Source organism: Drosophila biarmipes, chromosome 3L (genome assembly GCF_025231255.1).
Source record: "Drosophila biarmipes strain raj3 chromosome 3L, RU_DBia_V1.1, whole genome shotgun sequence".
Lineage (NCBI taxonomy): Eukaryota > Metazoa > Arthropoda > Insecta > Diptera > Drosophilidae > Drosophila > Drosophila biarmipes.
In genome coordinates, this window is record NC_066613.1 from 2157188 (window position 1) to 2181941 (window position 24754).

General features: G+C 35.8%; 1 protein-coding gene across 7 annotated transcripts in view; it reads left to right on the forward strand.

Moving 5' to 3' along the window:
* Window positions 1-18508: 18508 nt before the first annotated feature.
* LOC108025564 (poly [ADP-ribose] polymerase) overlaps window positions 18509-24754 on the forward strand; it is a 109487-nt gene continuing 103241 nt past the window's right edge. Inside the window, exon 1 of one of the 7 annotated variants that reach the window (XM_050886201.1) lies at window positions 18509-19118. In XM_050886201.1, the coding sequence (XP_050742158.1) occupies window positions 19005-19118 (114 nt within the window). In that variant the 5' untranslated portion in view covers window positions 18509-19004. The remainder of the gene's footprint in view (window positions 19119-24754) is intronic. The other 6 variants (XM_044092596.2, XM_050886200.1, XM_050886199.1 and 3 more) reach the window with 6 other exon arrangements.

The window sequence follows — 24754 nt, forward strand, 5'->3', positions numbered from 1 at the left end:
TCAGGTACTGAAACTGGAACATTGACTACAGCGCCTCTTATTCCGCATTGCCTTTTAAAGCCTAGGGATATAATGCGCATAAAGGGAATTCGAGGAGAGATAAGGCGCTCCTCAAGACATGTCAAGTTTTCGAGACATACAGGTACCTCTGGAAAGTCGAAGCCATTACAGAGACACAGGGTTGGTATCTTACCTTTGAAAACGCCTTGACGACATGTGCTGCAAAATTGATATTTGCCGGACGGACTCGGAAAGTTTATACTTAAATAAAACGCATTATCTACACTAAGGTTGGGGTATTAAGAAGAAATAGTATGTAAATGTATTCAAACCACTTACCTGAGATGGAAACCACGTTCCCACGACTGGCTGCTCTCGACAGATCTGTAGCTAGCATGATCAGCAGTATTTAGCGACTGCTCGGGTCCTCGATTTTTCTCGATCGCTCTCCAGCTAGCGCGATTGGCAGAGTTCCTCAGTCGTTCGCTGGCTCGAATTCTTTCACTTCTTGTTCTCTGGGATCGTGCAGTGGAATTTCGCGAGCGAGCTTCTTCTGCTACCTCCAGATTAAACTTTTTTTGTTGTGTGATGGCATCAAATCTGTTTTGGTATAGTTCTGGTAAGTATCTGATAAGTTTATATCTGAATTTCACAAGAAGAGACTCACGAAAGAGTTTTGCGTAATTATGAATCCTGTTTTGGAAATACTTACCAAAGGAAAAAGTATAATATTACTTCATTATTTTGTACCACACTTTTTCACTTATTACCTTGGTGTTACCTCTTGGTGGATTTGCATTCACTTTTCACCTTACTATTGGTAACTGAGTAAAATACCCTGTAGCCTACCTTAAAGTTTGAACCCCTGTTTCATGTTATTCGAGTCCTGATACCACCCCATTCAACTAAATATTATAGTCGTCAGATTTTGTTTTTAAATTATTATTTAAATTTTTCTTTGAACGTTTCCTTGACAGTTCCGGTTTCTATTAAATTGAATTCAAAATTCTTTAAAAAAAATTTTATTTCCAATAGCATAAGATAACATGTGAAAAAAAAACACTGAAGCTTTAATTTGTTTCATATTAATTTTCCACAAATTTTCCGATTGTTCCTATTGCAGCTGTATAATATAGTAGTCCGATTTTGATAAAATTAAAACCCGAAATTAACTTATTAAAAAATGTTATTTCTAAGAGTAGAAGGTTATATCTTAAAAACACCGAAGCTATTCTTTGTTGCGCATTATTTCCTATTGCAGCTATATGATATAGTCGCCCGATTTGGTTAAATTTAATTCGAAATTAAGAACTAATTCAAAAATGCTATTTCCAAGCATAGGATGTTATATGCTAAGGAACACCAAAGATATAATTTTTAAGAATTGTTTTTTTCGATTATTCTTATGAGAGCTATAAGACATAGTTGTCCGTTCCGTCTGGTTCCGACTTATATACTACCTGAAATAGAAAAAAGACTTTTGGGAAAGCTGCAGCCCGATAGTTTGAAAACTGAGAGACTAGTTTGCGTAAAAACGGACGGACAGACGGACATGCCTAGATGGATTCGTCTAGTGATGCTGATCAAGAATATATATACTTTATGGGGTCGGAAACGTCTCCTTCATTGCGTTGCAAACTTCTCACTGAAATCATTATACCCTCTGTAAGGGTATAAAATGTATTTTATCTTTTTTGTTCGAAAATAGTGTTTAAATACTACAGACTGACTAAAAAGTGACTATATGAATTTCGTAAATTTTAAGTCCTTTCCCTATAAAGTTTGTAAAATATACTACTCTGAATATTTTGTCTCAGTTACCCGAAGCTACGAGATTCGCAAATTCGTATATAAGCGAAAATTCAATGGTCTTAGACAAGTCAAAAATCAGACAAATTTACAATTGGAGGAATCTTTATAAACCAATAAAAACCCTTACATGAACTTGTTAAGGAAAATAAAAAACAAAATATATATAAATATCTGAAAAAGATATAATAAAAGTAAAGGCCTTGTACTCAACCCCTCAAAGTGGTCCAGACCCAAAAACTTTATAATTTACCAGTTGTTGTTTACAATGCACAGTGGTTGCGTCCATAGGCCAAAAATCAAAAATATGTACATCTAAAAATATAAAGTCAAAATGTAAGCAAATAAGCTCTAAATGGTCCAAATTTTGCATTGGTAATCCGGTTTTTCCCGAAATTCTAACGGGACTTTCTTAAAATAGAATATAATGCGTTAACACGTATTTGTTTTGTCAAATAGGTGGCAGTGAGTCAGTTTAGCGTGTCCAATTCGGAGTCTCATAAATTTAATGGTGTCTAATCGGGAAGTAGTTGGGTTTAAGAGATCTATATTGTTCTGTTTTTTTGTGTTGATTAGTTTGTAGTGAACAGATGTGTTGTTCCAGATTAGGTCGTTTTGTGCTTTCATGTGGTTACTAATGTTTTTAAGAGTATCGTGTATCTTGTAATTTTGTTCTGATATTAGTGGCAGTGAGGTTGCTTGCTTAGCAGCTTTGTCTACAAGCTCGTTGCCTATTATGCCGCAGTGTCCTGGGACCCATATCAGTGTGTATTTGTATTTTGACATTATTTTTCTAATTTCTAATATGTAGTACGTTGAGGTTATGACCTGTTGTGAGGAGGTTACGCTGTAGGCAACTCCCTTGTCAGATTTGGAACCGTCTGTGTATAAGAATGTGTGCTTTTTGAGAGTATATTTTATTTCTAGGAAGTTTTTATTGTAGACTATTGGTGGTGTATTTGGCTTCAATAAGGTGTGTAAGGATTTGTTTATTTTCGAAAAGTTGAAGGACCAAGTTGGCGCGGTTTCTTTTTTATTAGTTATAGGGACAGGGTGAAGTTGTAGTGCTTTGCAGTGGTCAATAGTGTCTTTTATTGCTGATGTCAGTTTTGGGATTCGTTTTGTTTTCGAAATTTTTTTAATAATTTGTTCTAGGGGTGTTTTTTTTGCGGTGGATATCATTTTAAAGTTTTTTAATGTAGCATGTTTAATTCTTTGTTCTATTGGTCTTATGTTAGATTCGTATATTAGGTTGTTTATTGGTGAGGGACGAAAGGCCCCGAAGGCTATTCTAATAGCTGAATGGTATATTGTTTTTATTTTGTTAAGTTTTGATTTGGGTGCTTTTCCGTATAGTAATAACCCATAATCCACTTTTGACATGATAATTGAATGTATTATATAGATAATAGTTTTAATGTGGCAGTTAACACTAGTGCTAGATAGACATTTTATAATATTTAGTCTTTTAGAAATTTGTGTTGTTAGTCGATCTATGTGCGCATCCCATTTATAATTATTGGTTATGGTAGCACCCAGTATTTTTAGAGACTTTACGTTTTTTTAAGTTAAAGGTACTAAGCAATTTAAAGTTGCATTTTTGTTTGCGACAAATGTGTAGAAATTTAGATTTGGGTATAGAAAGACTGGCTCCAGAGTAATCACACCATTCTTGAATGTCAGTAAGCAGTGGGTTTACGTTTATTGTTGTGTCTGTTCTTTTGTGCCTATTTATAATTGTATAGTCATCAGCGTATGCTGTGAATTCAAATGATTTGTGAAGACCTATGATTCTATTAACAGAATAACTGATAATGGTGATCCTTGGGGGATTCCATTTTCAAGTGGCAAGGGTTGAGATTGTATGTCTTGAATTTGAACGCAAATTTTTCGATTGGAAAGTTTATTATGTATTTCATAATTTTTGGTCCTAATTTCCAATATACGAGTTCGTCTAGGATTGTGTGAATATCTATTTTGTCAAATGCTTTTGAAAAGTCTAGTGAAATTATTAAAATATGGCTTTTTCTAGAGAGGGTGGTGGTAGTCAGATAGTCTAGCGTTGCTAAAGAGTCAGATACCGATTTACTTTTTCTGAAACCCATTTGACGAGTATGGAGTAGCTGGCTGTTGTTGACTAGCAACCATAGTCGTTTAGATATTATTTTACCCATGAATTTAGATAGACAGCTATTTAGGGATATGGGTTTATAGGAAGATATTTCGGTTTTGTTTGAGTCTGGTTTTAATATTGGTATTGTGTTGCTTACTTTAAATTGCTGTGGAATATGTGTGTCAAGGATATTGTTATATAGTTTAAGGAGCCTTTGCATTACTAAATCTGGTGTCTTGCCTTTTAATTGGTTTAAAGCACTTTTTAATTTTATAATTGAAATATCGCATTCTAAGGATTGGGTTAGTGGAGATGTACTGTGGGAGAAATTGTAGCTAATTTTTTCTTTGTGTGATATAAAAGTAGGATGGAAATTATTGTTAAGTGATGCATTTAACCAGAATTCGCAAGGGGCTTTGGAGATGTCATATTTGCTTGTATGGATGTCAGATGGGTTGTTAGGGTTAATGAGACAATGTATCTGTGTGCTAGTTTTAAGGCCACAGAATCTGTTGATTTTTTTCCAAATTGTTGGAGTTGGGGTTTGTGGGTTTACGTCTGAGGTAAATTCGTACAGGGCTTTGCGTTTTTTCTATTGTATTGCTCGTTTTAGAATGGCGTTGGCTTTTTTGTAGGCTATTATGTTGGCTGTGTTTATATTACGACACATGTTTTTCCAGGCAATTTTTTTGTTGGTTTTCAGAATTTGTAGATCGGAGTCCCACCAGGGGACTTGTTTAGATAAGTTAGGGTGATATTGCGGTATGGACAAATGGGCGCTATGCTTCATGATGGTACAAAGGCGTGCTGTTTCTTGGTTTATTTTTTGGCTGAGTGGTCTGTCATCGGAGAACTGTTTGCTAAGTTTTTGATAGAGAGGCCAGTTAGCTTTATCAATATTGAACTTTGGTTTGCTAATGGAGGAGTCAGTTGATTCATTTTCAAAAAGTTTGGATTGAGATCGGGAAGTGGTCACTACCTGAGAGTTGATTGTCAATTGTCCATTTAGCGTGTAGGAATAGATCAGGGGAAGCTAAGGAGAGGTCAATATGTGTGTCATTATTGAGGAGGATTGGTTTATAAATTTAAACAACAGGTTGCCTCGTGCGTTATTATTTTGTGATCCCCAACTTTTGTGCCAGCTGTTGAAATCGCCTGTTATTAGGCAAGGAGTGTTAATATTGTTATAAGTGTCTTGTAGTTCTTGTAGGGTGAAAGGTTTGTTGGGAGGTATATAACTAGAAATTATTATAAATTTTACTTTAGATTGTACTGTTACGGTGACTGAGTCAGAGCTTATATTGTGGATTTGGGTTTGTTCTTGTTGCAAAGAGTTGTAGATTAGGAGAGCTACCCCGCCGTACGGGTTGTTTGACGTATTTATGTGCTAAAGAGTGTAGTTTATTGGGATGGGAATATGATTGCTAGAGTGAAGTTGAGTATCTTGAATGGAAATTATTTTAGGGTTGTTTTTTTATGAGTATTTGTAGGTGATTATAATTATTGAGGTACCCATTTATATTTAATTGTAATACTTTAAGCATGTTAAGGGTATAGTTTAAGGATAACCATAACTAAATTAAGTTTCTATTAATATGTTACATATCATTTCATAGGTCTAAATTTTCATCTGTGCTCATTATATTCTTGTTATCAGATATCTTACATTTCTTACTAGTTTTTTTCGGCTTTAGTTTTTTGGTTGTTTTTGTCTTTTGATTTCAAGGTAGTTCCTAACTTATTTGGTTTGGTTGCGAATATTTTTAATTTAAGTTCTTTCGAAATTTCGGAGCGTGGTGAGTATAATGATGTTGATGCAGTGGTGCCCATGTGTTCTTCAGGGGAGTCTTCATAGGTGAAAATTTGTCTAGCTATAGGATTTGGAGTTGGTGGGCTTGTTTTTGATGTAGTGGTTGCGTGCGTTGTTGTTTCGGTAGCTGGTTCTTTGTGTGCAGTGACAGCGGCTTTTTGGGAGTAGGATATTGGTAGGTGAATATGGCGTGTATTGTATATGAAGCGGGCTGTCTTGTGGTCTACTTTTTGCGTTATTGTGATGGCCGTTAATTCTTTTTGTTTGATAAAGGCGGGGCATGATTTGTCCAAAGCGTTGTGGTGTTTAATTTGGCCAACTTCGTATTTGCAGTTGATGCAGGTTGGGGTATTGGTGCATGGTTCGTTGTTTGTTGTGTGAATTTCTTCGGAGCAGTTGGCGCTTGTTTTAGGGCTTTTACAGTAGGAGGAGGGGTGTCCAAATCTGAGACAGTTGAAGCATCTCATTGGAGGTGGAATGTATGGTCGTATGTTGACCACTTCGTATCCTATCCAGAGTTTGTCGGGTAGGGTAATTGTTGCAAAGGTAAGTATGATCAGGCCTCTTTCTGTCGTTTTATTGCTATCGTTCTTGTCTTTTTTTAATATTTTTCGGACGTCAATTACGTTTTGAGGTTTCAGTTCTTCCAAGATTTCATTTTCATCAATGTTCCTTAAAACGTTGGAGTATATAATGCCTTTGGTAGAGTTTTGAGTTTTGTGCTCTTCGGCGTGTACCGGAAAGTTGTGGTATTGTGTATTGTATTGTATTTTAAGTAATTTCTGAGCTTGAATATGGTTTTTCGTTTTGACGAGAAGGGTACCAGATCTAAGTTTTTTGCATGTTTCGACTGGTCCATTACAGGTGTAGTCTTTTTTAATAATAAGGTGATATTGTTTCAAATTTCCCATTCTCAGTTCTGGTATAAATTATGTACTTTGGTTCACTTTTTATCGTGTTAATCGTTGTCAGTGGTCGGTCGGGCGGTCGATCGGGAGGACGAGACATTGTAGTTGTTCTGGGCTCGGGCCCTTGGTCGTAAGTAAAGCAAGTTCACTTGTTTATAGTTTTTGTTATTTTGCGGTTAATCGCGAAGAAGTTTTCGAATCGGATGATCGGTTGGTAGATTAAACTGATAAGCTGTAGCTTGGAGCGTCGGATAGTTGTCTTAACTCTTTGAAGCTCAAAGTGAAACTGTTGAGGTTGAAGTTATTTACTTTAATAAGTTATTATACTGAAATTAATTTGAATTATTTATTATTTGTTATTGTTATTTTTAATTAATACTAATTTTCAGGTATTGTGATCGTAATTTTGTCTGTTTAAGTAGAATTTAGATATGTTGCCCCCAAATCCCCCATTTATAAGTGTTATTAGGGTATTTGTCAATGTTTTAAAGTAATAAAAATGTTAAGTGTAGCTGCTGATATTTGCTGATTTGTACGAGTATATAATAATTAATAATCTCAAGCTTTCTTACCGTTACGAAGACTGCTGTTCTTTGTTTGTTTTTGTGATGTTTCTTTGCGTTCGTCATTCGTGTTGTCATTTCTGTTTACCGAAAATTTTGCCTATTATTTTTTTCAATTTTTATGTTATTGCTTCATGTAACTGTGATTTTTTTACGGGTGTACATTTTGGATCTTTGGTGCACTCAAAAGGGGAAAAATGCTGAAAAAACTCGTGATGTGATTGGTTTAGTAAAAGAAAATATTGAAACAAAGGCTCCGCAGTTTATATAAATTATCTTGACAATTACTTACATTTACAGTGATTGATCGATCCTATGACAGCTATATAATATTATCTTCCGATTTGGATCAAATTAGATTCGAAATTCAAAACTAATTATAAATGTTATTTCCAAGAGTAGGAGATTATATGTTAGAAAACACCAAAGATATAATTTTTGTATATTATTGTCCAACCCAGTCTCCGTTTGCTCGTATGACGGCTATATATATATATAGTCGTCCGATTTGATCAAATTTAATTCGAAATTAAGAACTAATTAAAAAATGTTATTTCCAAGCGTAGGAGGTTATATGTTAAAAACCCCAAAAATATAAATTTTTAATTTTTTGGTTCCGATTATTCCTGTGCGAGCTATAAGATATATTACCTGCAATAGAAAGAAGACTTTTGGGAAAAGATATAATTATTTAAATTTTTTGTTCCGATATAGTTGTCCGATATACATAGGAAAGTTTCAGCCGGATAGCTTTAAAACTGAAAGACTAGTTTGCATAGAAACGAACGGAGAGGCGGACGGACAGACGCACCCATGTCGAGATCGACTCGTCTAGCGATGCTGATAATATATATACTTTATTCATATAAGTTAACAACAGAAATATTTCCGCATATTTTTCTCCGAAAATATTGCAACATTGTCAATCACAAAGTTTCAGCCCAAGTTCAGTAACATAAAGTTCAATAACATAAACACGAGCATCCGGTCAGCCGCAACTAAGTACGGAATACGAATTCTGCAGATTCTACAGATTCTGCAACCAAGCAATTTTGTCAACGCTACAAACGCCGCTGCCAGCGCCGCTGCCGCCAAAGCCAACGTCGCTGCCCCAACCCACAGCTTTAAATAGGGATCGCTATGTAGAGTAGGGCTAGTTCCGAGTTGTATCTCGATTAAATAAGACATCTTAATCCAATTTTTGAAGTTTTAATCATATGGAAATTAACTGGCTCCCGAACAGGGACCAGCGCGAGTAAATCCGATTAAGTTCGATCAGTGCTAATAAATCCGTGCAACTCCGTTGACTTTAAAGTACAGCGGGGACATCTGATTAGGTTCGATCCGTGCGGAAAATTATTAAGTGCAACTCCGCTGGCCCACTCAGGTCAGAATCAGAGGAATTCCTTCATAATAAAATTGAAACTGAGGACGACAACTCTTTGGCAAAATAATGGCTGATCCATCGGTGGACTACAAGTACTGTCAGGCAAGCCCGCAGGTCATTCTCTATTCATGTGCGTTGCAGGATCCTTAGTAGGCGACAAACAGGAAGACATTTGGACCACCAGGAGATGTAGCCACATTAAAGTTAAGATAAGTGAAAATAGTGATTAAGTGAAACAAATAAAAAACCAAACTGAATCAAAAATCTAAATTAAAAATTTTGCAACATATTACAAATCAATAAAAGACGTAAAGCTTAAATTAAAATTTGAATCTAAAACTATCAAACTCGATTTATTAAATTAAAATTGAAATACAAATAATATAAAACATAAATAATATTGCACAAAACTAAAATTAAATAATATTGCACCAAATTAAAATAAAAAAAATACATTCAAATTTTAAACCACAATTTAGGAAATTATATTAAGAATTTGAAAAACAATAACAATTTTACCCTTACCATTTAATTTCGCATTAATATTATTATATTTGAAATGGAAACTACTTTAATGCGTAAGACACATCCATGAATATTCCCGTTCTTTAAAAAAAAAACAAATGGCTAATCAGCGAAATCTCATAAGACCCCTATTATCAATATTGAACTACAACGGCCAGCAGTACCAAATAATCCAGAGAGCCCAACACAGTTTTAGAACAGCAAGTAAATTCAACCAAATTCATTTAGTTCAGCAACTTCAGAGACTAGAAATTCAACAACAGCAACACAGGAATAACATGGCAACAGAAGAATTACAGGCAGCCGTTAGGCAAATACTTGCAGAGCAATTACCAGTTTTATTAAGACAAGCACAAAATCCAGGGATTGATTTCGCATGTGCAAATCAAGAAATTTTTTCTAGAAAATAGAGGTAATCTCGAAGGTCTAAGCAGGGTACCAGACATGGTAAAAAGTCTGCGAGAATTTTCAGGAAATGCAGCGGAATTTAGTTCTTGGAAAAAAAGGAGTCGATAGAGTGCTAATAACATATGAAAACTCTAGGAACGGCTAAATATTTTGGTATTTTACACACTATTTGTAACAAAATAACGGGAAATGCAGACACTGCATTGGAATCCTACAACATTCCAATAAATTGGAATGCTATCTCGAAATGTCTAACCCTCCATTACGCAGATAAACGGGATATAGGAACCCTTGAGTACCAAATGACGACGATTAGCCAGGGCACTAATCAGACAGTAGAAGAGTTCCATCAGGCGGTCTACAAACATCTGTTCCTGATACTTAATAACATTGGCTGCATAGAATTAGGACCTGAAGCAGAACAACTGATGACCAAAATGTATAGGGACAAAGCCTTAGATACTTTTGTACGCGGACTTCGTGGCGACTTATCTCGCCTACTTGGTATGAAAGAACATGCTGACCTTCAGGCAGCATTGCACCTATGCTTAAAGCTTGAGAATCATGCATTCCGCGCTAACCACGCTACCAACAGAGGGCAACAATCGTCCTTCAAGAATGCACCTTCACGGTTCGTGCCACAAATGCAGCCAGCTGTACTAATTTGGCCATAACCAACTCCTCATTACCATCTTTTGAAAGTAAATTGAGGAGTGGAGAATCACTAAAAAATTCTTATTGATACCGGTTCAACTAAAAATTACATCCTACCTAAATTCATAAAAAATCCAGTAAAAAACATATCCTCATTCGATGCCATATCGGTTGGCGGAAAAATCAAAGTCACACACCATAAAATAGCAAAACTATTTGACGACACCGATACGAAAATCAAATTCTTTTTGTTTCCAACATTAAATACATTTGATGCCATATTGTATAATGACAGTTTAAAAGAGTTAAGAGCCATAATCGATACCAACAATAAAACCATGTCATTAAAATCCGGCAGAGTCATAGCTATAAAAGAAGAAAAAATAGAAAAATTCAACCGAATTACTCCTCGGTCAGACCATCTTAAAAAGACACAAAAAATAGAACTAAACCACAAGACTTCCATTTGGGCTTAAAAACGCGCCATCCATATTTTAATGAGCATTAGATGACATTCTTAGGGAACTCATAGGTAAAATCTGTTACAGTTATATTTGAGACCTTAAATATTGCCAATATCAAATGCCAACTAGACAAGTGCGAGTTCTATAAAAATAAAGTTGAATTCTTAGGTTTTGTAATATCAGATAAAGGAATAGAGACCAATCCCAAAAAGGTAGAAGCGATCGCCAACTACTCTTGTTCCAAAACTGTAAAAGAATTAAGAGCATTTACTCACGACATAACTTAGAGGCTAGGACGGGCGTATTTCAAAAAAGGCTTCATCGAGGAAAACCATCCACCTCTACGATGAAGCCATGCAAGCTTTTGATAAACTTAAAAGCACCCTAATATCAAAGGAAGTAATATTACAATACCCTAACTTTAAAGAGAAATTCGTACTAACAACAGACGCTTCCGACCACGCAATAGGAGCAGTACTTTCACAAAAGGACAGACCAATTGCTTTCATATCCAGAACCTTATCACAAACAAAAGAAAACTACGAAACAGCTAAAAAAGAAATGTTAGCCATCTCTTGGGCAGTAAATTCGCTTAGATGATACTTTTACGGTGGAACCAAAGTTAAAATTTACACCGATCACGAACCACTTACACACGATTGTAACTGGAAAGGAGGCATCGAAATAAAGAGATGGAAATCATACCTTGACGAATATAACTAAGAATTACATTCCTTATCCAGAATCCCAAAAACCAACGAAATTAATTCTTTAAACATAACACAACATAGCGCTCAGAATTCAGGCCACAATCTTATTTACAACGTAGAAGCACCCATAAATGCATTTAAAAATCAAATATTCATTCATAAAGCAAATCCCCCTAACTATAAATTCACTATTCCATTCCCAACATTTCATCGGCACATTTTCACTCAACCAAACCTTCCAAAAAACACTCTTATAGAATTACTAAAAAAATATCTAAATCCATCAGTCATAAATGGAATATTTACAACGGAAGAATTAATTAATTAATTCATTCATAAAGAAAATCCCCCTAACTATAAATTCACTATTCCATTCCCAACATTTCATCGGCACATTTTCACTCAACCAAACCTTCCAAAAAACACTCTTATAGAATTACTAAAAAAATATCTAAATCCATCAGTCATAAATGGAATATTTACAACGGAAGAAATAATGGGAGAAATACAAAGAATTTATCCGGAACATTTTAGATCTTTTAAAATCAGGTTCACACAGAATAAAGTAGAAGACGTAACAAACGAAAGTGACAAAGAAGAAATAATATTAGAAACTAATAACAGAGCCCACAGAAATTCAGAAGAAAATAAAATTCAGCTTGCAGAAAAATATTACTTTTTTTTTAATGAAACAAAAAGAAACAAATTTATTTAAACAATGCAAAGTGTGTAAAGAAGGAAAGTACGATAGACACCCACCTAACCCAGAAATTACAGAAACTGCAATTCCTGAATACCCAGGACATGTAATTCACATTGACATTATTTTCACAGAAAGAAAATTAGTTTTGACCGCAATAGACTAATTTTCAAAATTAGCACAGGCAAAAATTATCAAATCGAAATCAACAGAAGACATTAAAAAACAGCTACACGATATTCTATTTTACTACGGTGCACCGAAGTACGCTGTAATGAATAATGAAAAATCTTTCAACTTAGCAACCATTAATTTTATGATGAAAGATCAATTAAATATTACCATTTTTAGAGCCCCACCTTATAAAAGTTCAGTTAACGGTCAGATAGAAAGGTTTCATTCCACTCTTTCTGAAATAATGCGATGCATTAAAACAAAAAATATTTACAATACTTTTGAAGAACTATTAAATAGAGCCGTTTACGAATATAATTACACAATCCACTCCGTTACAAAAAAACGACCGTTAGAAATATTTTTTGGAAGAAACGTTACTGCTGATCCAGAACAATATGAAAAAAGCAGACGCGATAATATAGAAAACCTCAAACAAAAACAAAAAATTGACCTCGAAAACCACAATAAAAAAAGAAAAGAAATAAAAACTTATTTACCAAGGCAAGAAATTTTTGTTAAACAAAATACAAGATTAGGATCAAAACTATCTCCACGCTTTAAAAAAGAAATTTTCAAAGAAAATAGAAATACAACCGTAGTTACTGAAGCGGGGAAGATTGTTCACAAAAGTAATATTAAAGGAGATTAGGTCCGACCTTCCGTAGGGAAATTTTTTGTCCATCTTTGTCCGAAATTAAAAAAAAAAAAACCATTACCCATAACTCTAAAGATGTTGTCCGCTTGGGGTTATCAGTCAATTAATCTAAGCCTCCTCGAAAATGAATTACTTCAAATAAGGGAACACACACAAACCAGATTAAAAAATAGCTATCACTACCATACTCTAACATACGAAATAATACAATCACTCACAGCACTTAGTACACTTACAATAGAACCAAAAAAATCAATAAATATGATCGGCTCAACCTGGAAATACAACGCAGGTAGTCCAGATCATGAAGATTTAGTAATGATAGAAGAAAGTTTAAGCAACCTAGCAATAAATAACAATGAGCAAATAATAATTAATAACCAACTTCAGGACAGAATTAATAACTTAACCACAATTTCGAACATGTTAGCAAACACTATTCAGAATGACAATCGTTTTAGTAATGAAATTGCATCAAATTTATAAAATCAAGTTAGACTAATAAAAGAAGAAATGGGAAACATTAAATTCGTAATACAATGGGCCAAAATTAACGTAATAAATACCCTATTATTAAATGAATTCGAGTTAATTGAAATAAACAAGATATTCCAATGAAATAATATCTCCTCCTTTTCCGTTGAAGAAATGTTAGAATTTGTTGATGTGTCTGTCTTACAAAATAAAACAACTATTATTTAAATGATCAAAATTCCCGAACTCGAACCATGCAACTACGAAAATCTTGTAATGAAACCTGTTATTAAGAACCAATCAGTAGTACATTTAGATATTAACGAAATCAAACAATAAAATATAAGCCTTACCCAAAAATTGTAAAGAAACCAACCAAAATTTGTAAGCAAGAAAACACAATATACCTAAGAGAATCGAAATGTATTGCTAAATTAGTTCAGGGAAAGGAATCGCTATGTGACTATAGTAACTCGGACCAAATAGAGCCAATAGAGGAACTACGTAATACTTCTCAAAGACTTTGACGAAAATGTAAAAGCAGACAACACTACTCGCAACATAAAAGCCACCTTCCTAATTCATTTTTTCAACGATATCATAAATATAAACGGAAAGAACTATACAAATAAAGAAAAAATAATAACAAGATCTGAATTACCACGAATCCAGATAACACCAATAGAAGCCGAGCGTCTACAAATTCTGTCCTTAGAAGCCTTAAAAGCCCTAGACATAAAAAATAAGAGACACCTAAAAATATTAGAAATCGATACGACCCTAAACGGAATCACAATTATCTCTTTAGCATGTGTCATTGTTCTTGTTTTAATCACATTTAGAACCTGTTTCCAAAGAAAAGAAAAAGTAATTTTACAAGTTCAGGAAACACTTCCAAAAGTTCTAAATAACAAGACCAACACCATATTAACCACTAAAACAATAATACCTGAATTCAATAACATTCCATATTTCTAACTCCTCTTGAGGACAAGAAGGATTTTGAGGAGGGAGAGTTAGCAACAGCAATATTTCCGCATATTTCTCTCCGAAAATATTGCAACATTGTCAAGCACAAAGTTACAGCCCACGTTCAATAACATAAAGTTCAATAACATAAACACGAGCATCCGGTCAGCCGCAACTAAGTACGGAATACGAATTCTGCAGAACCTACAGTTTCTGCAACCAAGCAATTTTGTCAACGCTACAAACGCTGCTGCCAGTGCCGCTGCCGCCAAAGCCAACGTCGCTGCCCCAACCCACAGCTTTAAATAGGGATCGCTATGTAGAGTAGGATTTGTTCCGATTTGTATCTCGATTAAATAAGACATCTTAATCCAATTTTTGAAGTTTTAATTATTTGGAAATTAACTTATATATACTTTATAATGTATATCCTTTTTGTGGTCGGAAACGTTTCAAACTTCTGACTGAAACCATAATACCATCTGCAAGGGTATAAAAATACAAATTACTCGATTAAGTGATTAGTATTTGATCAAGAAATCGAACTATACTGGAAGAGCTCAGCAAATAAATACGCAATTGAGGAATCCGTGGATGCGTCATCAATCATGTAATTGCACCTCAACGGCAGCCATGTCATTACCACCACAGAATACCGAAATACCCCTGTAAGACTTCATTCTATAAATACTACCGTTAGGTAGTGGTGCGCCTTCCATTCTAAGTTTTTTTAAAATCCACTATTTAAAAGCTGATGATTCATGTCTGATCCATTTTCACTTAAGGAAGCCCCGAAGCGAGCAGCTGATCGGCATAAGCAAAGAGAACGTTCAAATACAGTTGCTCTGAAAAAAATGCAAAGCAATACAAAACTAAATACTGAGCGCTGGCCAAATCGCTGACACTGAATTTAACCGGACGCTCGATCATAGCCGGCAATCACAGCATATTTGCGTGGCGCTCATCTTGTTAAGCAAAGTAACGCCGACAACCGCAGTTTTACATCTTATTATTTTAATCTAGACTGAGTCTCAAAGCCAGCAGGAGAAAAAAGGACAAAAGTTTCCAAACAACCTAATCAACGTAACTCGGCGATGGATGACCCGTGGCCAGCCAGCCAGGGACTACCCCCCTCGCCGACAAGCTTATTAGGGCCATCCACCCGACCGTTCACTACTTGCAGCTACAGCTCGAGCCAGCCCAGCGCCACCGAGCCCAAAGGCAACAATCATTTGGATAGCCCCAACTCTAGACGGCAGCGCGGGATCACGCGAGCACCTACTGGGGGAATATATCTATTTAATTTATCTATTATGGTAGAAAAAGGGTCTGCAAAGAATGGTACACAAAGAAATAAAATTGAATATGTTCGAAGGAATTTCTCTATTTATGTAAATTAGTAAGGCTTCCTTGTAGTGTCTCGGATGTAGAGCAGTTCCGATTCCCAATTTGCCAACACGCGCCCCGAGGGAGTTGGATGGGTAAAGATAAACCAGCGCGTCCTTCAGCTGCTCATTAGCTAATGGTGGAGTCCAGTCGTTCCCCAATAGAGAACTTGTAGGTTATCGTATTTGTGATGCTTTCATTCATTCATTGGCCCAGAATTAACTATATTTGCGTGAACACCCCCAGCAGGATTTCCATTTAGGCGGAGAAGTCCCACAGGTAACCGGTTACATCTTCTTAATGGAATTCTCGATTAGATTCCCTCCAGCACACCCACTATTTTGCAGATTCCACCTGTCCTGTGGGTCAAGTCTAGGGATGTCGGGCATGTATCAAAATATCAATATATCGATATTTTTCTTAAAAAAATATATAATCATCGTAATATTTTTTGTGCAAAAATAGTCGATATGGATATTTGTGAGTTGATATATCCAATATCTTATGTTTGGTCATTCTTAAGCCAGTAAGTGATAAGGAAAGTTGTGAAAATGAGTTCGGAAAAGGGTTTTACATGGACATGAAAGCTACTTCAGAAAAATGCACATTGTTCCTGAAAGTAATAGAAACAAGCGGAAACACCATAAATTTATTATCCCATCTCAAAAATAAGCACCAAGCAGCTTGCGTGAAATGTGCATAATACATGTATTATTACATGAAGTATTTTAAAAACGTATTAATTAATTTTTATTATTAATTAGAAAACAAATAAATTAATTGATCTTTTAATTAATTAATTTAATAATTAATTGAATTGTTATATTGCTAATTAATAAGTAAAAACATTAAGGACGTATTACATGAATTAAGTGCAATGTATTAAATAAAATTTAACACAATTTATACGATGTCCTTAATAATTTTGTTATTTTTTATTTCAAAGAACGTAAGCAAGTGTTGCTTGAGAGTGGGTATAAATAATTTTTATTTTTTCTGTTCACGTTTTAAATAAAAAATAGTCTATTGCTTTACAAATAGGTCTTACTTGCAGTTTATGGCGGATGAAATCAAATTTTAAAAACGTTTTATTTTTGGTTATACAATTTTACAGCAACAGGAAACTTTTATTCAATTTTAGCTGAACATACCAAAAATACTCGATATATCGTTTTTTTATATTTCTTAGTATAATAGAGTGATATTTTTTAAACAGCAAATATCATCAATACGTTTTTTTTCAAAGTCAGCCCTAGTCAAGTGACTTGACTCAACTCGAACAGTAAAGACATCAGGTAACATCTTGGCGTCCGTTTTAATCTGCACTGACCTGGAGGCGTCTTTAGCGTGATTTTTTAAAATTTTTTATTTTTTGGGCAGCGGCCAATGTCGCTTATCTGGTATTTCCTAAGCTCATCTGAGAGAAATACAGACCCGACGAAAAGAGATCGCCAAGTATTTGCCTCTTGCTCACTATGGTTAGGTCACGGAAAAATATGCGTCAAGATCAATTTGATATGCGCATGGTGAGTTTGCGTTTTTTCAACAAATATAAATTTTACCGTGAAATAATGTCAAATTGATACCAAAAAATGTACTTTTCTCAAGTTCTCTCTTGGCAATTATTTCTTGACATCAAAAAATAGAGGAGAGAAGCGAAATAGACCTATTCTAAATTCGACTTGGTTGTCTCGCTTGCACTAACATGGTTTTCATGGCTTTTGAACTTAATGCCTGCGGAAAACGCTGTGCTATGGACAAGCTGATAAGGTGTCTGTCTCTGATGCTGAAGGTCCCAGTTTCAAGTACGCCACAAGAAAAAGTATGCTTTAAGTATTTAAGAATTATATCTAAAATGTCCTTATAATTGTTATAAAAGAGATGAATTTAAATGATCTCAGATTTCATTGAAAAAAAATAAAAATAAATTTGTCACGAGGAGGACTCGAAACACTAACCATCAGGCCTGTGTAACAAAAACGAAAAGCTATCCCTCTGAGCCAACTTTTTTTCCAATAAAAAATGATATTACCGAAATATCATTTTAACATTTTCAATTATTTCAAATTGATATGTAACATATCAGGGCCGAATTGATACTGGATTTCATCAAATTGACGATAATATATAAATTTTTTTCTGTGTAGTAGTCGTTACGGGCAAACTTTTGAATGATAATATCAGTCTGCACCATCCATAGTTTAAGAAAGATCGCGGAACGATGTCGAATCTCACCGCCTCTGCAGCTAATCGATAGGAAAACAATATATTAATACTAACAAAGTTATAACTTTTTTGTAGTATATAATCTTATAGTAGAAAGGTACATTATTTTCTGTGAAATGTCTGTGAAAAATTTATGTATTATATAGATATTAATATAGTTTTGATTATTATCACAAGCAGAAAGTCTTGCTCGCTCCTTCACAATGAGATTCTGCATTCAATCAAATCCAGCACTGCAATGCATCTGCGGATTTGACCTGCTATAGTATTGCTTTCTGTGGTTCAATTCCAACAATATTGAGCGGCCATGGACTATTCACATAACTCAACCGTTAGAAACGGTTGTGATTTTAAACAAATGTTAAACTCCTATTCCCACAAGGCACATCTATCATCTACCATCCAATAACAGCTGGTTTGGAAACGTGTGGCTATCAAATTTCACTTGCTAAATCCGGTATTTTTTTATTGTGTTTTATTAGCTTACCTGAGTATCGCGCTTAACAACAGACCTTAGCTTATCGAAACCCGTGGAAGTGCTGCTTAAAAGAATACTTAACTAACTTTAATAACTATATTCATTTGGTCAAAATTAAAATTTTTTTTAGTTATGTCTAGCACATCAACTTTTCTGCGGGTTCACCCTGATGTGGTATTGTTTCTTGTGGATGAAGTCCCACAAAAATGGGCAACAACTTGGCGTTCTTTTTATTCTGCAATGATCTTAATCTATTTTAACCTTAAAAAATAGTGTTTCATTCCGCTTTAGCCAAGAATTTGCCTTTTGCTTACTCATTTAGTTAGTATATGTTCAAGCATAAGTGTGCCTAAATAATAATAATTAAATCCATTTATTAATTAACAAATCATAATATTACTGAAAATGTCTCTTACGTTGGTGTCCGGCTGATTGAAAAGGAACCAGTCATAAAAGAATTTTTGGCCCTTTTTATTGTGGTGTGAAATACCCTCAATGTGAATCGATTAATATTACCTTAATTCTTTAACATAACATCCCATCTACTTTTCCGTGAAATAAATATTGACAAAAAAATAAAAGCTAATTATGGATATTGAATTACCATATATGGCTGAGTATGCTAAATCGGGGCGAGCCATTTGTAAAGGATGTAAATGTTCTATCCCCAAAGATAATCTACGCATTGCTGTGATGATTCAAGTAAGTTTCCAAATGTAGCTACATATGTACAATGTATGTTCATACATAAGCCCACAATACAATTATTTTCAGTCTATCATTTTTGGTACTTATTTGCTCTGACCGCTGTATAACATTGTTTTCAACCTAGTTGTAAGCTCAGGAACGTACACACTTAAAAAAAAATTTATCTGGGTTATAGCTTTTTATACAAAATTATCTGGCTCCTGGACTCTTGAAATTTCGTTCAAAAGCCGGAGAAAGAGAGCTTGTATGTATGTATGTGTTGTAAAAACGTGTATAAGGATTTGGACAAAAAATGTTTTTTTAAGTTTTAAAAAGTACCTCTTTTTGAAAATCTATGTCTCCATCTTTAGTTATCCTATTGACTTGATGTCTTTTGCATATATGTAATTCTCTTAAACCTCTACTTTTTAAGTACTTTCTTTTTTAAAAAGCGAAAGTTTTTAATTTTTTAAAATAAAATCAAATAAAAAATTTTTTAGTTATGCCCTCACAAACATATTTACATATTATTTTATTTAAATATAACCCGAAGTAAATATAAAAATTGTAGTATGCAGATAGTTCATAGATGTCATTAGTGTTGTCTTAAATAAAGTTGTATTCTTGGCAGGCATTTGTAAGATCGTTTATTTTATCTAAACGTCCGTCAAAATACGTGGATTTAGAAACTGTCAAAAATGACGTCTGTTACACCGAGATTTGCTTTTCGGGGAAAATTTGGTTGGGAAGGATTTTTGTGGCACCCCATATATATGTATGTACATATGTACATTGAACCAGTTATGTAAAGTTCCCTTCCGACTTTTCTTAATATTTAAAGTGTCGTACATGAACATTTTTGTTAGTACATATGTCGATATGAGTTATTCTATGTGAAACGTGTAGAGTTTTTCTTTATGGTCTTCTATTTTTATTTCGATACTATTCCAATTATATAGGATGTTGAAACAATAAAAAAAAAAATAGTTATAAATAAATATAACTTTTTCAAAGATTTTTATTTTTTTTATCCTTCTATTACTATTCTGGTTATTCTTTTTTTTATTATACCCTTGCAGAAGGTATATGATTAGCGTCACTAGACGAGTCGATCTAGCCATGTCCGTCCGTCTGTCCGTTTCTACGCAAACTAGTCTCTCAGTTTTAAAGCTATTTCTAAAAATTTCTAACGGCGGTTGCCGGAGTTCTTTTGCGCAGAACTTATGTTCTTTATTCGCTGAATTACAAAACTGAACTAAACTTAAAGTTGACAAAAAAGAATGAAAGTACTCGTACTTGCGCTGCTTGATCATTGATGATCATAGTTCCCTCATCGACATACGTGTTCGGATGTAAATCACTTGGTTGGGTCTCGCAGTGCGCAACTCCACCTGCATGGCGTTCTCGGGCGCATGTGGTCTTCGCTGATAGTCGTCAGAAAGTGACTCCTGGTGCTGTGGAGCAATTCTGGATCGCATACATTTCCCCATTGCATTGTGCTATTATATTATCCACTAACCTTAGCATCACATTATTATGTGCTACCGGGAACATTGTAATCTTCTTACATGCTAATTTAATTTTTCGGAATTTGATAATGAAGTATATGTGGTGTGTTCAAAAAGTAGGGTGACTTTTCAAATTTCGCGGGCAACATATTTTCGATTATCGATTTTTTTGTTTTGTTATGTTGGTACACTTTTCCCTAACATCTGTACCAAGTTTCAATTGAATACCCTTTTTTGTTTAGTTGTGAGAGGCGTAAAGGTAACAAGTTGTTTTGCGTGCTCAGCGATTTTTTGCTATCAAAAAATATGGATCAAAGGATTTGCATCAAATTTTGTGTAAAAAATAAAATAAAGTGCTCCGAAACACTTGAAATGTTGACAGTGGCATACGGTGGAACTGTTCTGAGTAAAAAAAATGTTTACAAGTGGTACAAACTCTTCCAAGATGGCCGGGAAGATGCCAATGACGAGCCTCGCTCTGGACGTCCAAGTACGTCAACAACTGATGAAAACGTTCAAGCAGTGAAGAAAATTGTTTTGGAAAATCGTCGAATCACTATCAGAGAAGTTGCTGAAGATGTCGCTATATCGCTTGGCTCGTGCCATGAAATTTTTTCGAATATTTTGGGCATGAGTCGTGTGTCAGCGAAGTTTGTTCCAAAATTGCTGAATTTTGACCAAAAGAACCGTCGCATAAGCATCGCTCAAGAGCTGTTGGATGACGTCAACGACGACCCAGATTTACTCAAAAGGGTCATAACTGGTGACGAATCATGGGTATATGGTTATGATATCAAAACCACAGCCCAATCGTCACAATGGAAGAGCCCAGGTGAGCCAAGGCCGAAAAAAGCACGCCAAGTTCGATCAAATGTCAATGTTTTGATTACTGTATTCTACCATGGCGTGGTGCATCAGGAGCTCTTACCATATGGTCGTACGGTCAATAAACAGTATTATATGGAAGTTATGCGCCGTTTGCGAGAAGCAATACGAAAGAAACGTCCAGAATTGTGGAAAAACAATTCATGGCTTTTGCATCACCAGTGAGTGAGTGTTAACATTCGGCTTCTGGAGAGCAATGTTTTATAGATGGCCAGTGTTCACTTGTGAACTCTTTGCCGCTTTCAGGATTTGATTTACGGTTGACGTTAATTCATTAATTTGACTTTGTATTCTGGTATTTATTTCTATTTGTCTATAGCTTGAAATGATTAATTGTGTTCTGTGATTTTAATTCTTTCTAAACATTGTAATCTTTCCTGGATTTCCTGCTACGACTTTTAACTTTAATCCTAAAAAGTCTAAACTCCTGGCTACCCTGTGGTGCACGCCTAACGAGTCGAGAAGGTCGCGAAGGTGAGCTGTGTCCACATTCAAAAGTTTTTTCATGTGTGACTGGGGGAAATATCGCTCATATTTTCTATTTCTTCTACTACGCTGAAAGGTTAGCTGAATGTCTAACGAATGCGAATTCCTCCCACACTAGTATTCGACCGTCAATAATGGGGATGTACGACGCCATGGTTAAGGAGAAGAGGATTGGGATGATTTTGGACATGTGGAATGAATTCGGACCTATTTTTTGTTCATGACGAGGTTGCCCACCAACAACGGAAATTAACTTAACTTTAAAGAATATTTTATCAGCTATGCTTAAAGCTAGTAAAATTTGTGGCAAGAGGCAAAAAGGAAAAAGAGAAGGTAAAAAACTTTTTTTATTTGATGTCTTTGTGGACCACCATCCCCTTGATGAGGACTGTGGTCCCCATGTCCGCTTCCACAATCTTCTCTTCACACAATGGTGAGATTTTGCTGCCCAGCCGCCCGTTGGATTTTACCAGGACTTTTTCACTAACTTTGAACACCCTGTTCTGTCGGGCAGCATTTTCTCTGTTCCTGAGCTCGTCCTGGGCGATTTTTATCTTATCCTGAATATCATACTGTGGTTGATCCGACTGTGTTTGAATTACGTCGGCTGGCCTCTTGTCGATGACCGAATGGATAGATTTATTGTATCTGGCTGTGGTCAGCAAGATTAGCTCGACGGTGTCACTGATGCTTTTATCAATTTTAAGGCATCTAGCAAGCTCTACTAGAGTGCTGTGGAAACGTTCCACCTCTCCGTTCGAGACACTGTGGAGGGGCGGTGCATTCGAGATGCTCACACCGAAATTGTTTTTCAGCTTGGACAAAATGGTGTGTGAATTCAACGATGGTTCTTTGTCACAATATATGACATTGGCTTTCGGGAAAACATTCAAGAGTTGTAGCAGTGCTGGTTTAATGTCCTCTATGGTTCTAGAGGAGATTGGCTGGACCATCGCAAATTTTGAGAATTTGTCAATGGATGTAAGAAAATATTTTTTATCCGCTGAGAAGATGTCTATGTGTAATATTTACCCAATCTGGGACGGGATTGGTGTTTGCCCAAGCTCTTGCTTTTGGGATGCTTTTCATATTTAGCTTTAGTACATGTTTTGCAGTTAGCGACGATTTCGCTAGCTAGCTTGGCCATTTTCGGGAAGTAGTACTAGGAGAGTACCTGCTTTACATTTTCTTGGGCCGACCTGTGAGCCCTGTTGTGTTCAGTGGACAGAATTTCTCGTCTCTCCGGGACTGCAAAAATGTCCGTTACACGATTTTTACAATACCAATATTTTGTGGCTGGAAATTGGCGTACCAGTTGGTCCTGTATCATTGCGAGTGTGTGCAAATCGCAATGGATGGCGTTTACGCCCTTAGGAACAATTAAATCTGCAAGCTCATTGAGTAATGACTCTTTGCAGGAGAAGCTGATCGCGTGCCGTCTCTTGTTTCCAAAAAGGACAAAGCTGCGTTTTTGCGGAAAGCGAGCTTCCTCCAGAGTTATCTGGTTTTGGAAGCAATTCAAGGGCTTATCCGTTGCCTCAATTGTGTGGGTCAGTGACAGCTCACTATGAATCGTGGCCGCACTTGAAAAAGCTTCCTCTCCCAGAACGTTAAGTTGCTGTCTTGAGAGGGCATCCGCAACGAGGTTTTCCTTGCCGGGCTTGTAGAAAATTTTGGCGACGGACTCGTCGATGCGAGCTTTTCACCTTTTGATCTTTGCATTCGGATTGGATTCCGATACCGCGAAGGTCAGTGGTTGATCAGTAAAGATGTTGATATCTTTCACTGCATATAGATAGTGATGTAATTTGGCCAATGCCCAAACTATTGCTAGCAGCTCCCTTTCATTGGTGGCATAATTGATCTCTCTGTCCTTTAGGTTTCTCGAGAACATGGTAATGGGCCCTCCCTCATGGGATAGGACTGCGCCAATGCCGTAAGCTGAGGCATATGTCGTTGGATCAAATGCTTTTTTATAGTTGGGATACCTGAGGATGACCTCCTCGGAAGCTAGAATGTTACGCAGCTTGTGAAAAGCTAGCCGTTTCGGCTCGCTGAACTGCACCTGGATATTTTTCGACCTGTGTCTGCTGACACTACCGAATTCCCCTTTCAGGATGTCTGAAATGGGCCGAGCTATGGACGCCAAATCTTTAATATAGCATCTATAGTAGCTGGCCAGGCCAAGGAATGATCTAACTTCGAACACGTTTTTGGGTTTAGGGAATTCCTGAATGCTGGTGACTATAAAACCCAAGAAGCTAAGGCTTTTTTTTAAGAATTTAGATTTTTCAGTTGATACCCTCATATTAGCATCGTAAAGGCCTTTCTACGTGCTGGATGTGAGAGTTTTCGTCTTCTGAGAAGACGATAACGTCATCGACATAAACATAGAAAAATTTGCCTATACGCTCTCGCGGTATGTCGTTTATAGTTCTTTGGAAAATGCTGGCAGTATTTTTTAGTCCAAATGGCATTCTGCGAAACTCGTACTTACCTCCATTTACGGAAAAGGAAGTCTTTTCGAGGTCGCGTTCAGCCAGCGTTATTTGGTGGTAGCCAGATTTTAAATCGAGCGTAGTGAAGTACTTCGCTCGATTTAAATTCCCTAGTATCATAGAGATATTCGGCATGGGATAGCGATCAGGTATTGTCCTCTCGTTCAATTTGCGAAAGTCCTATACGAGTCGCATTTTACGGCCGCCCGTTTCGTCAGTGCCCTTTTTGTCTACAACCCATATCGGGTAGAGTTTGGCATACGAGTAAATGGTC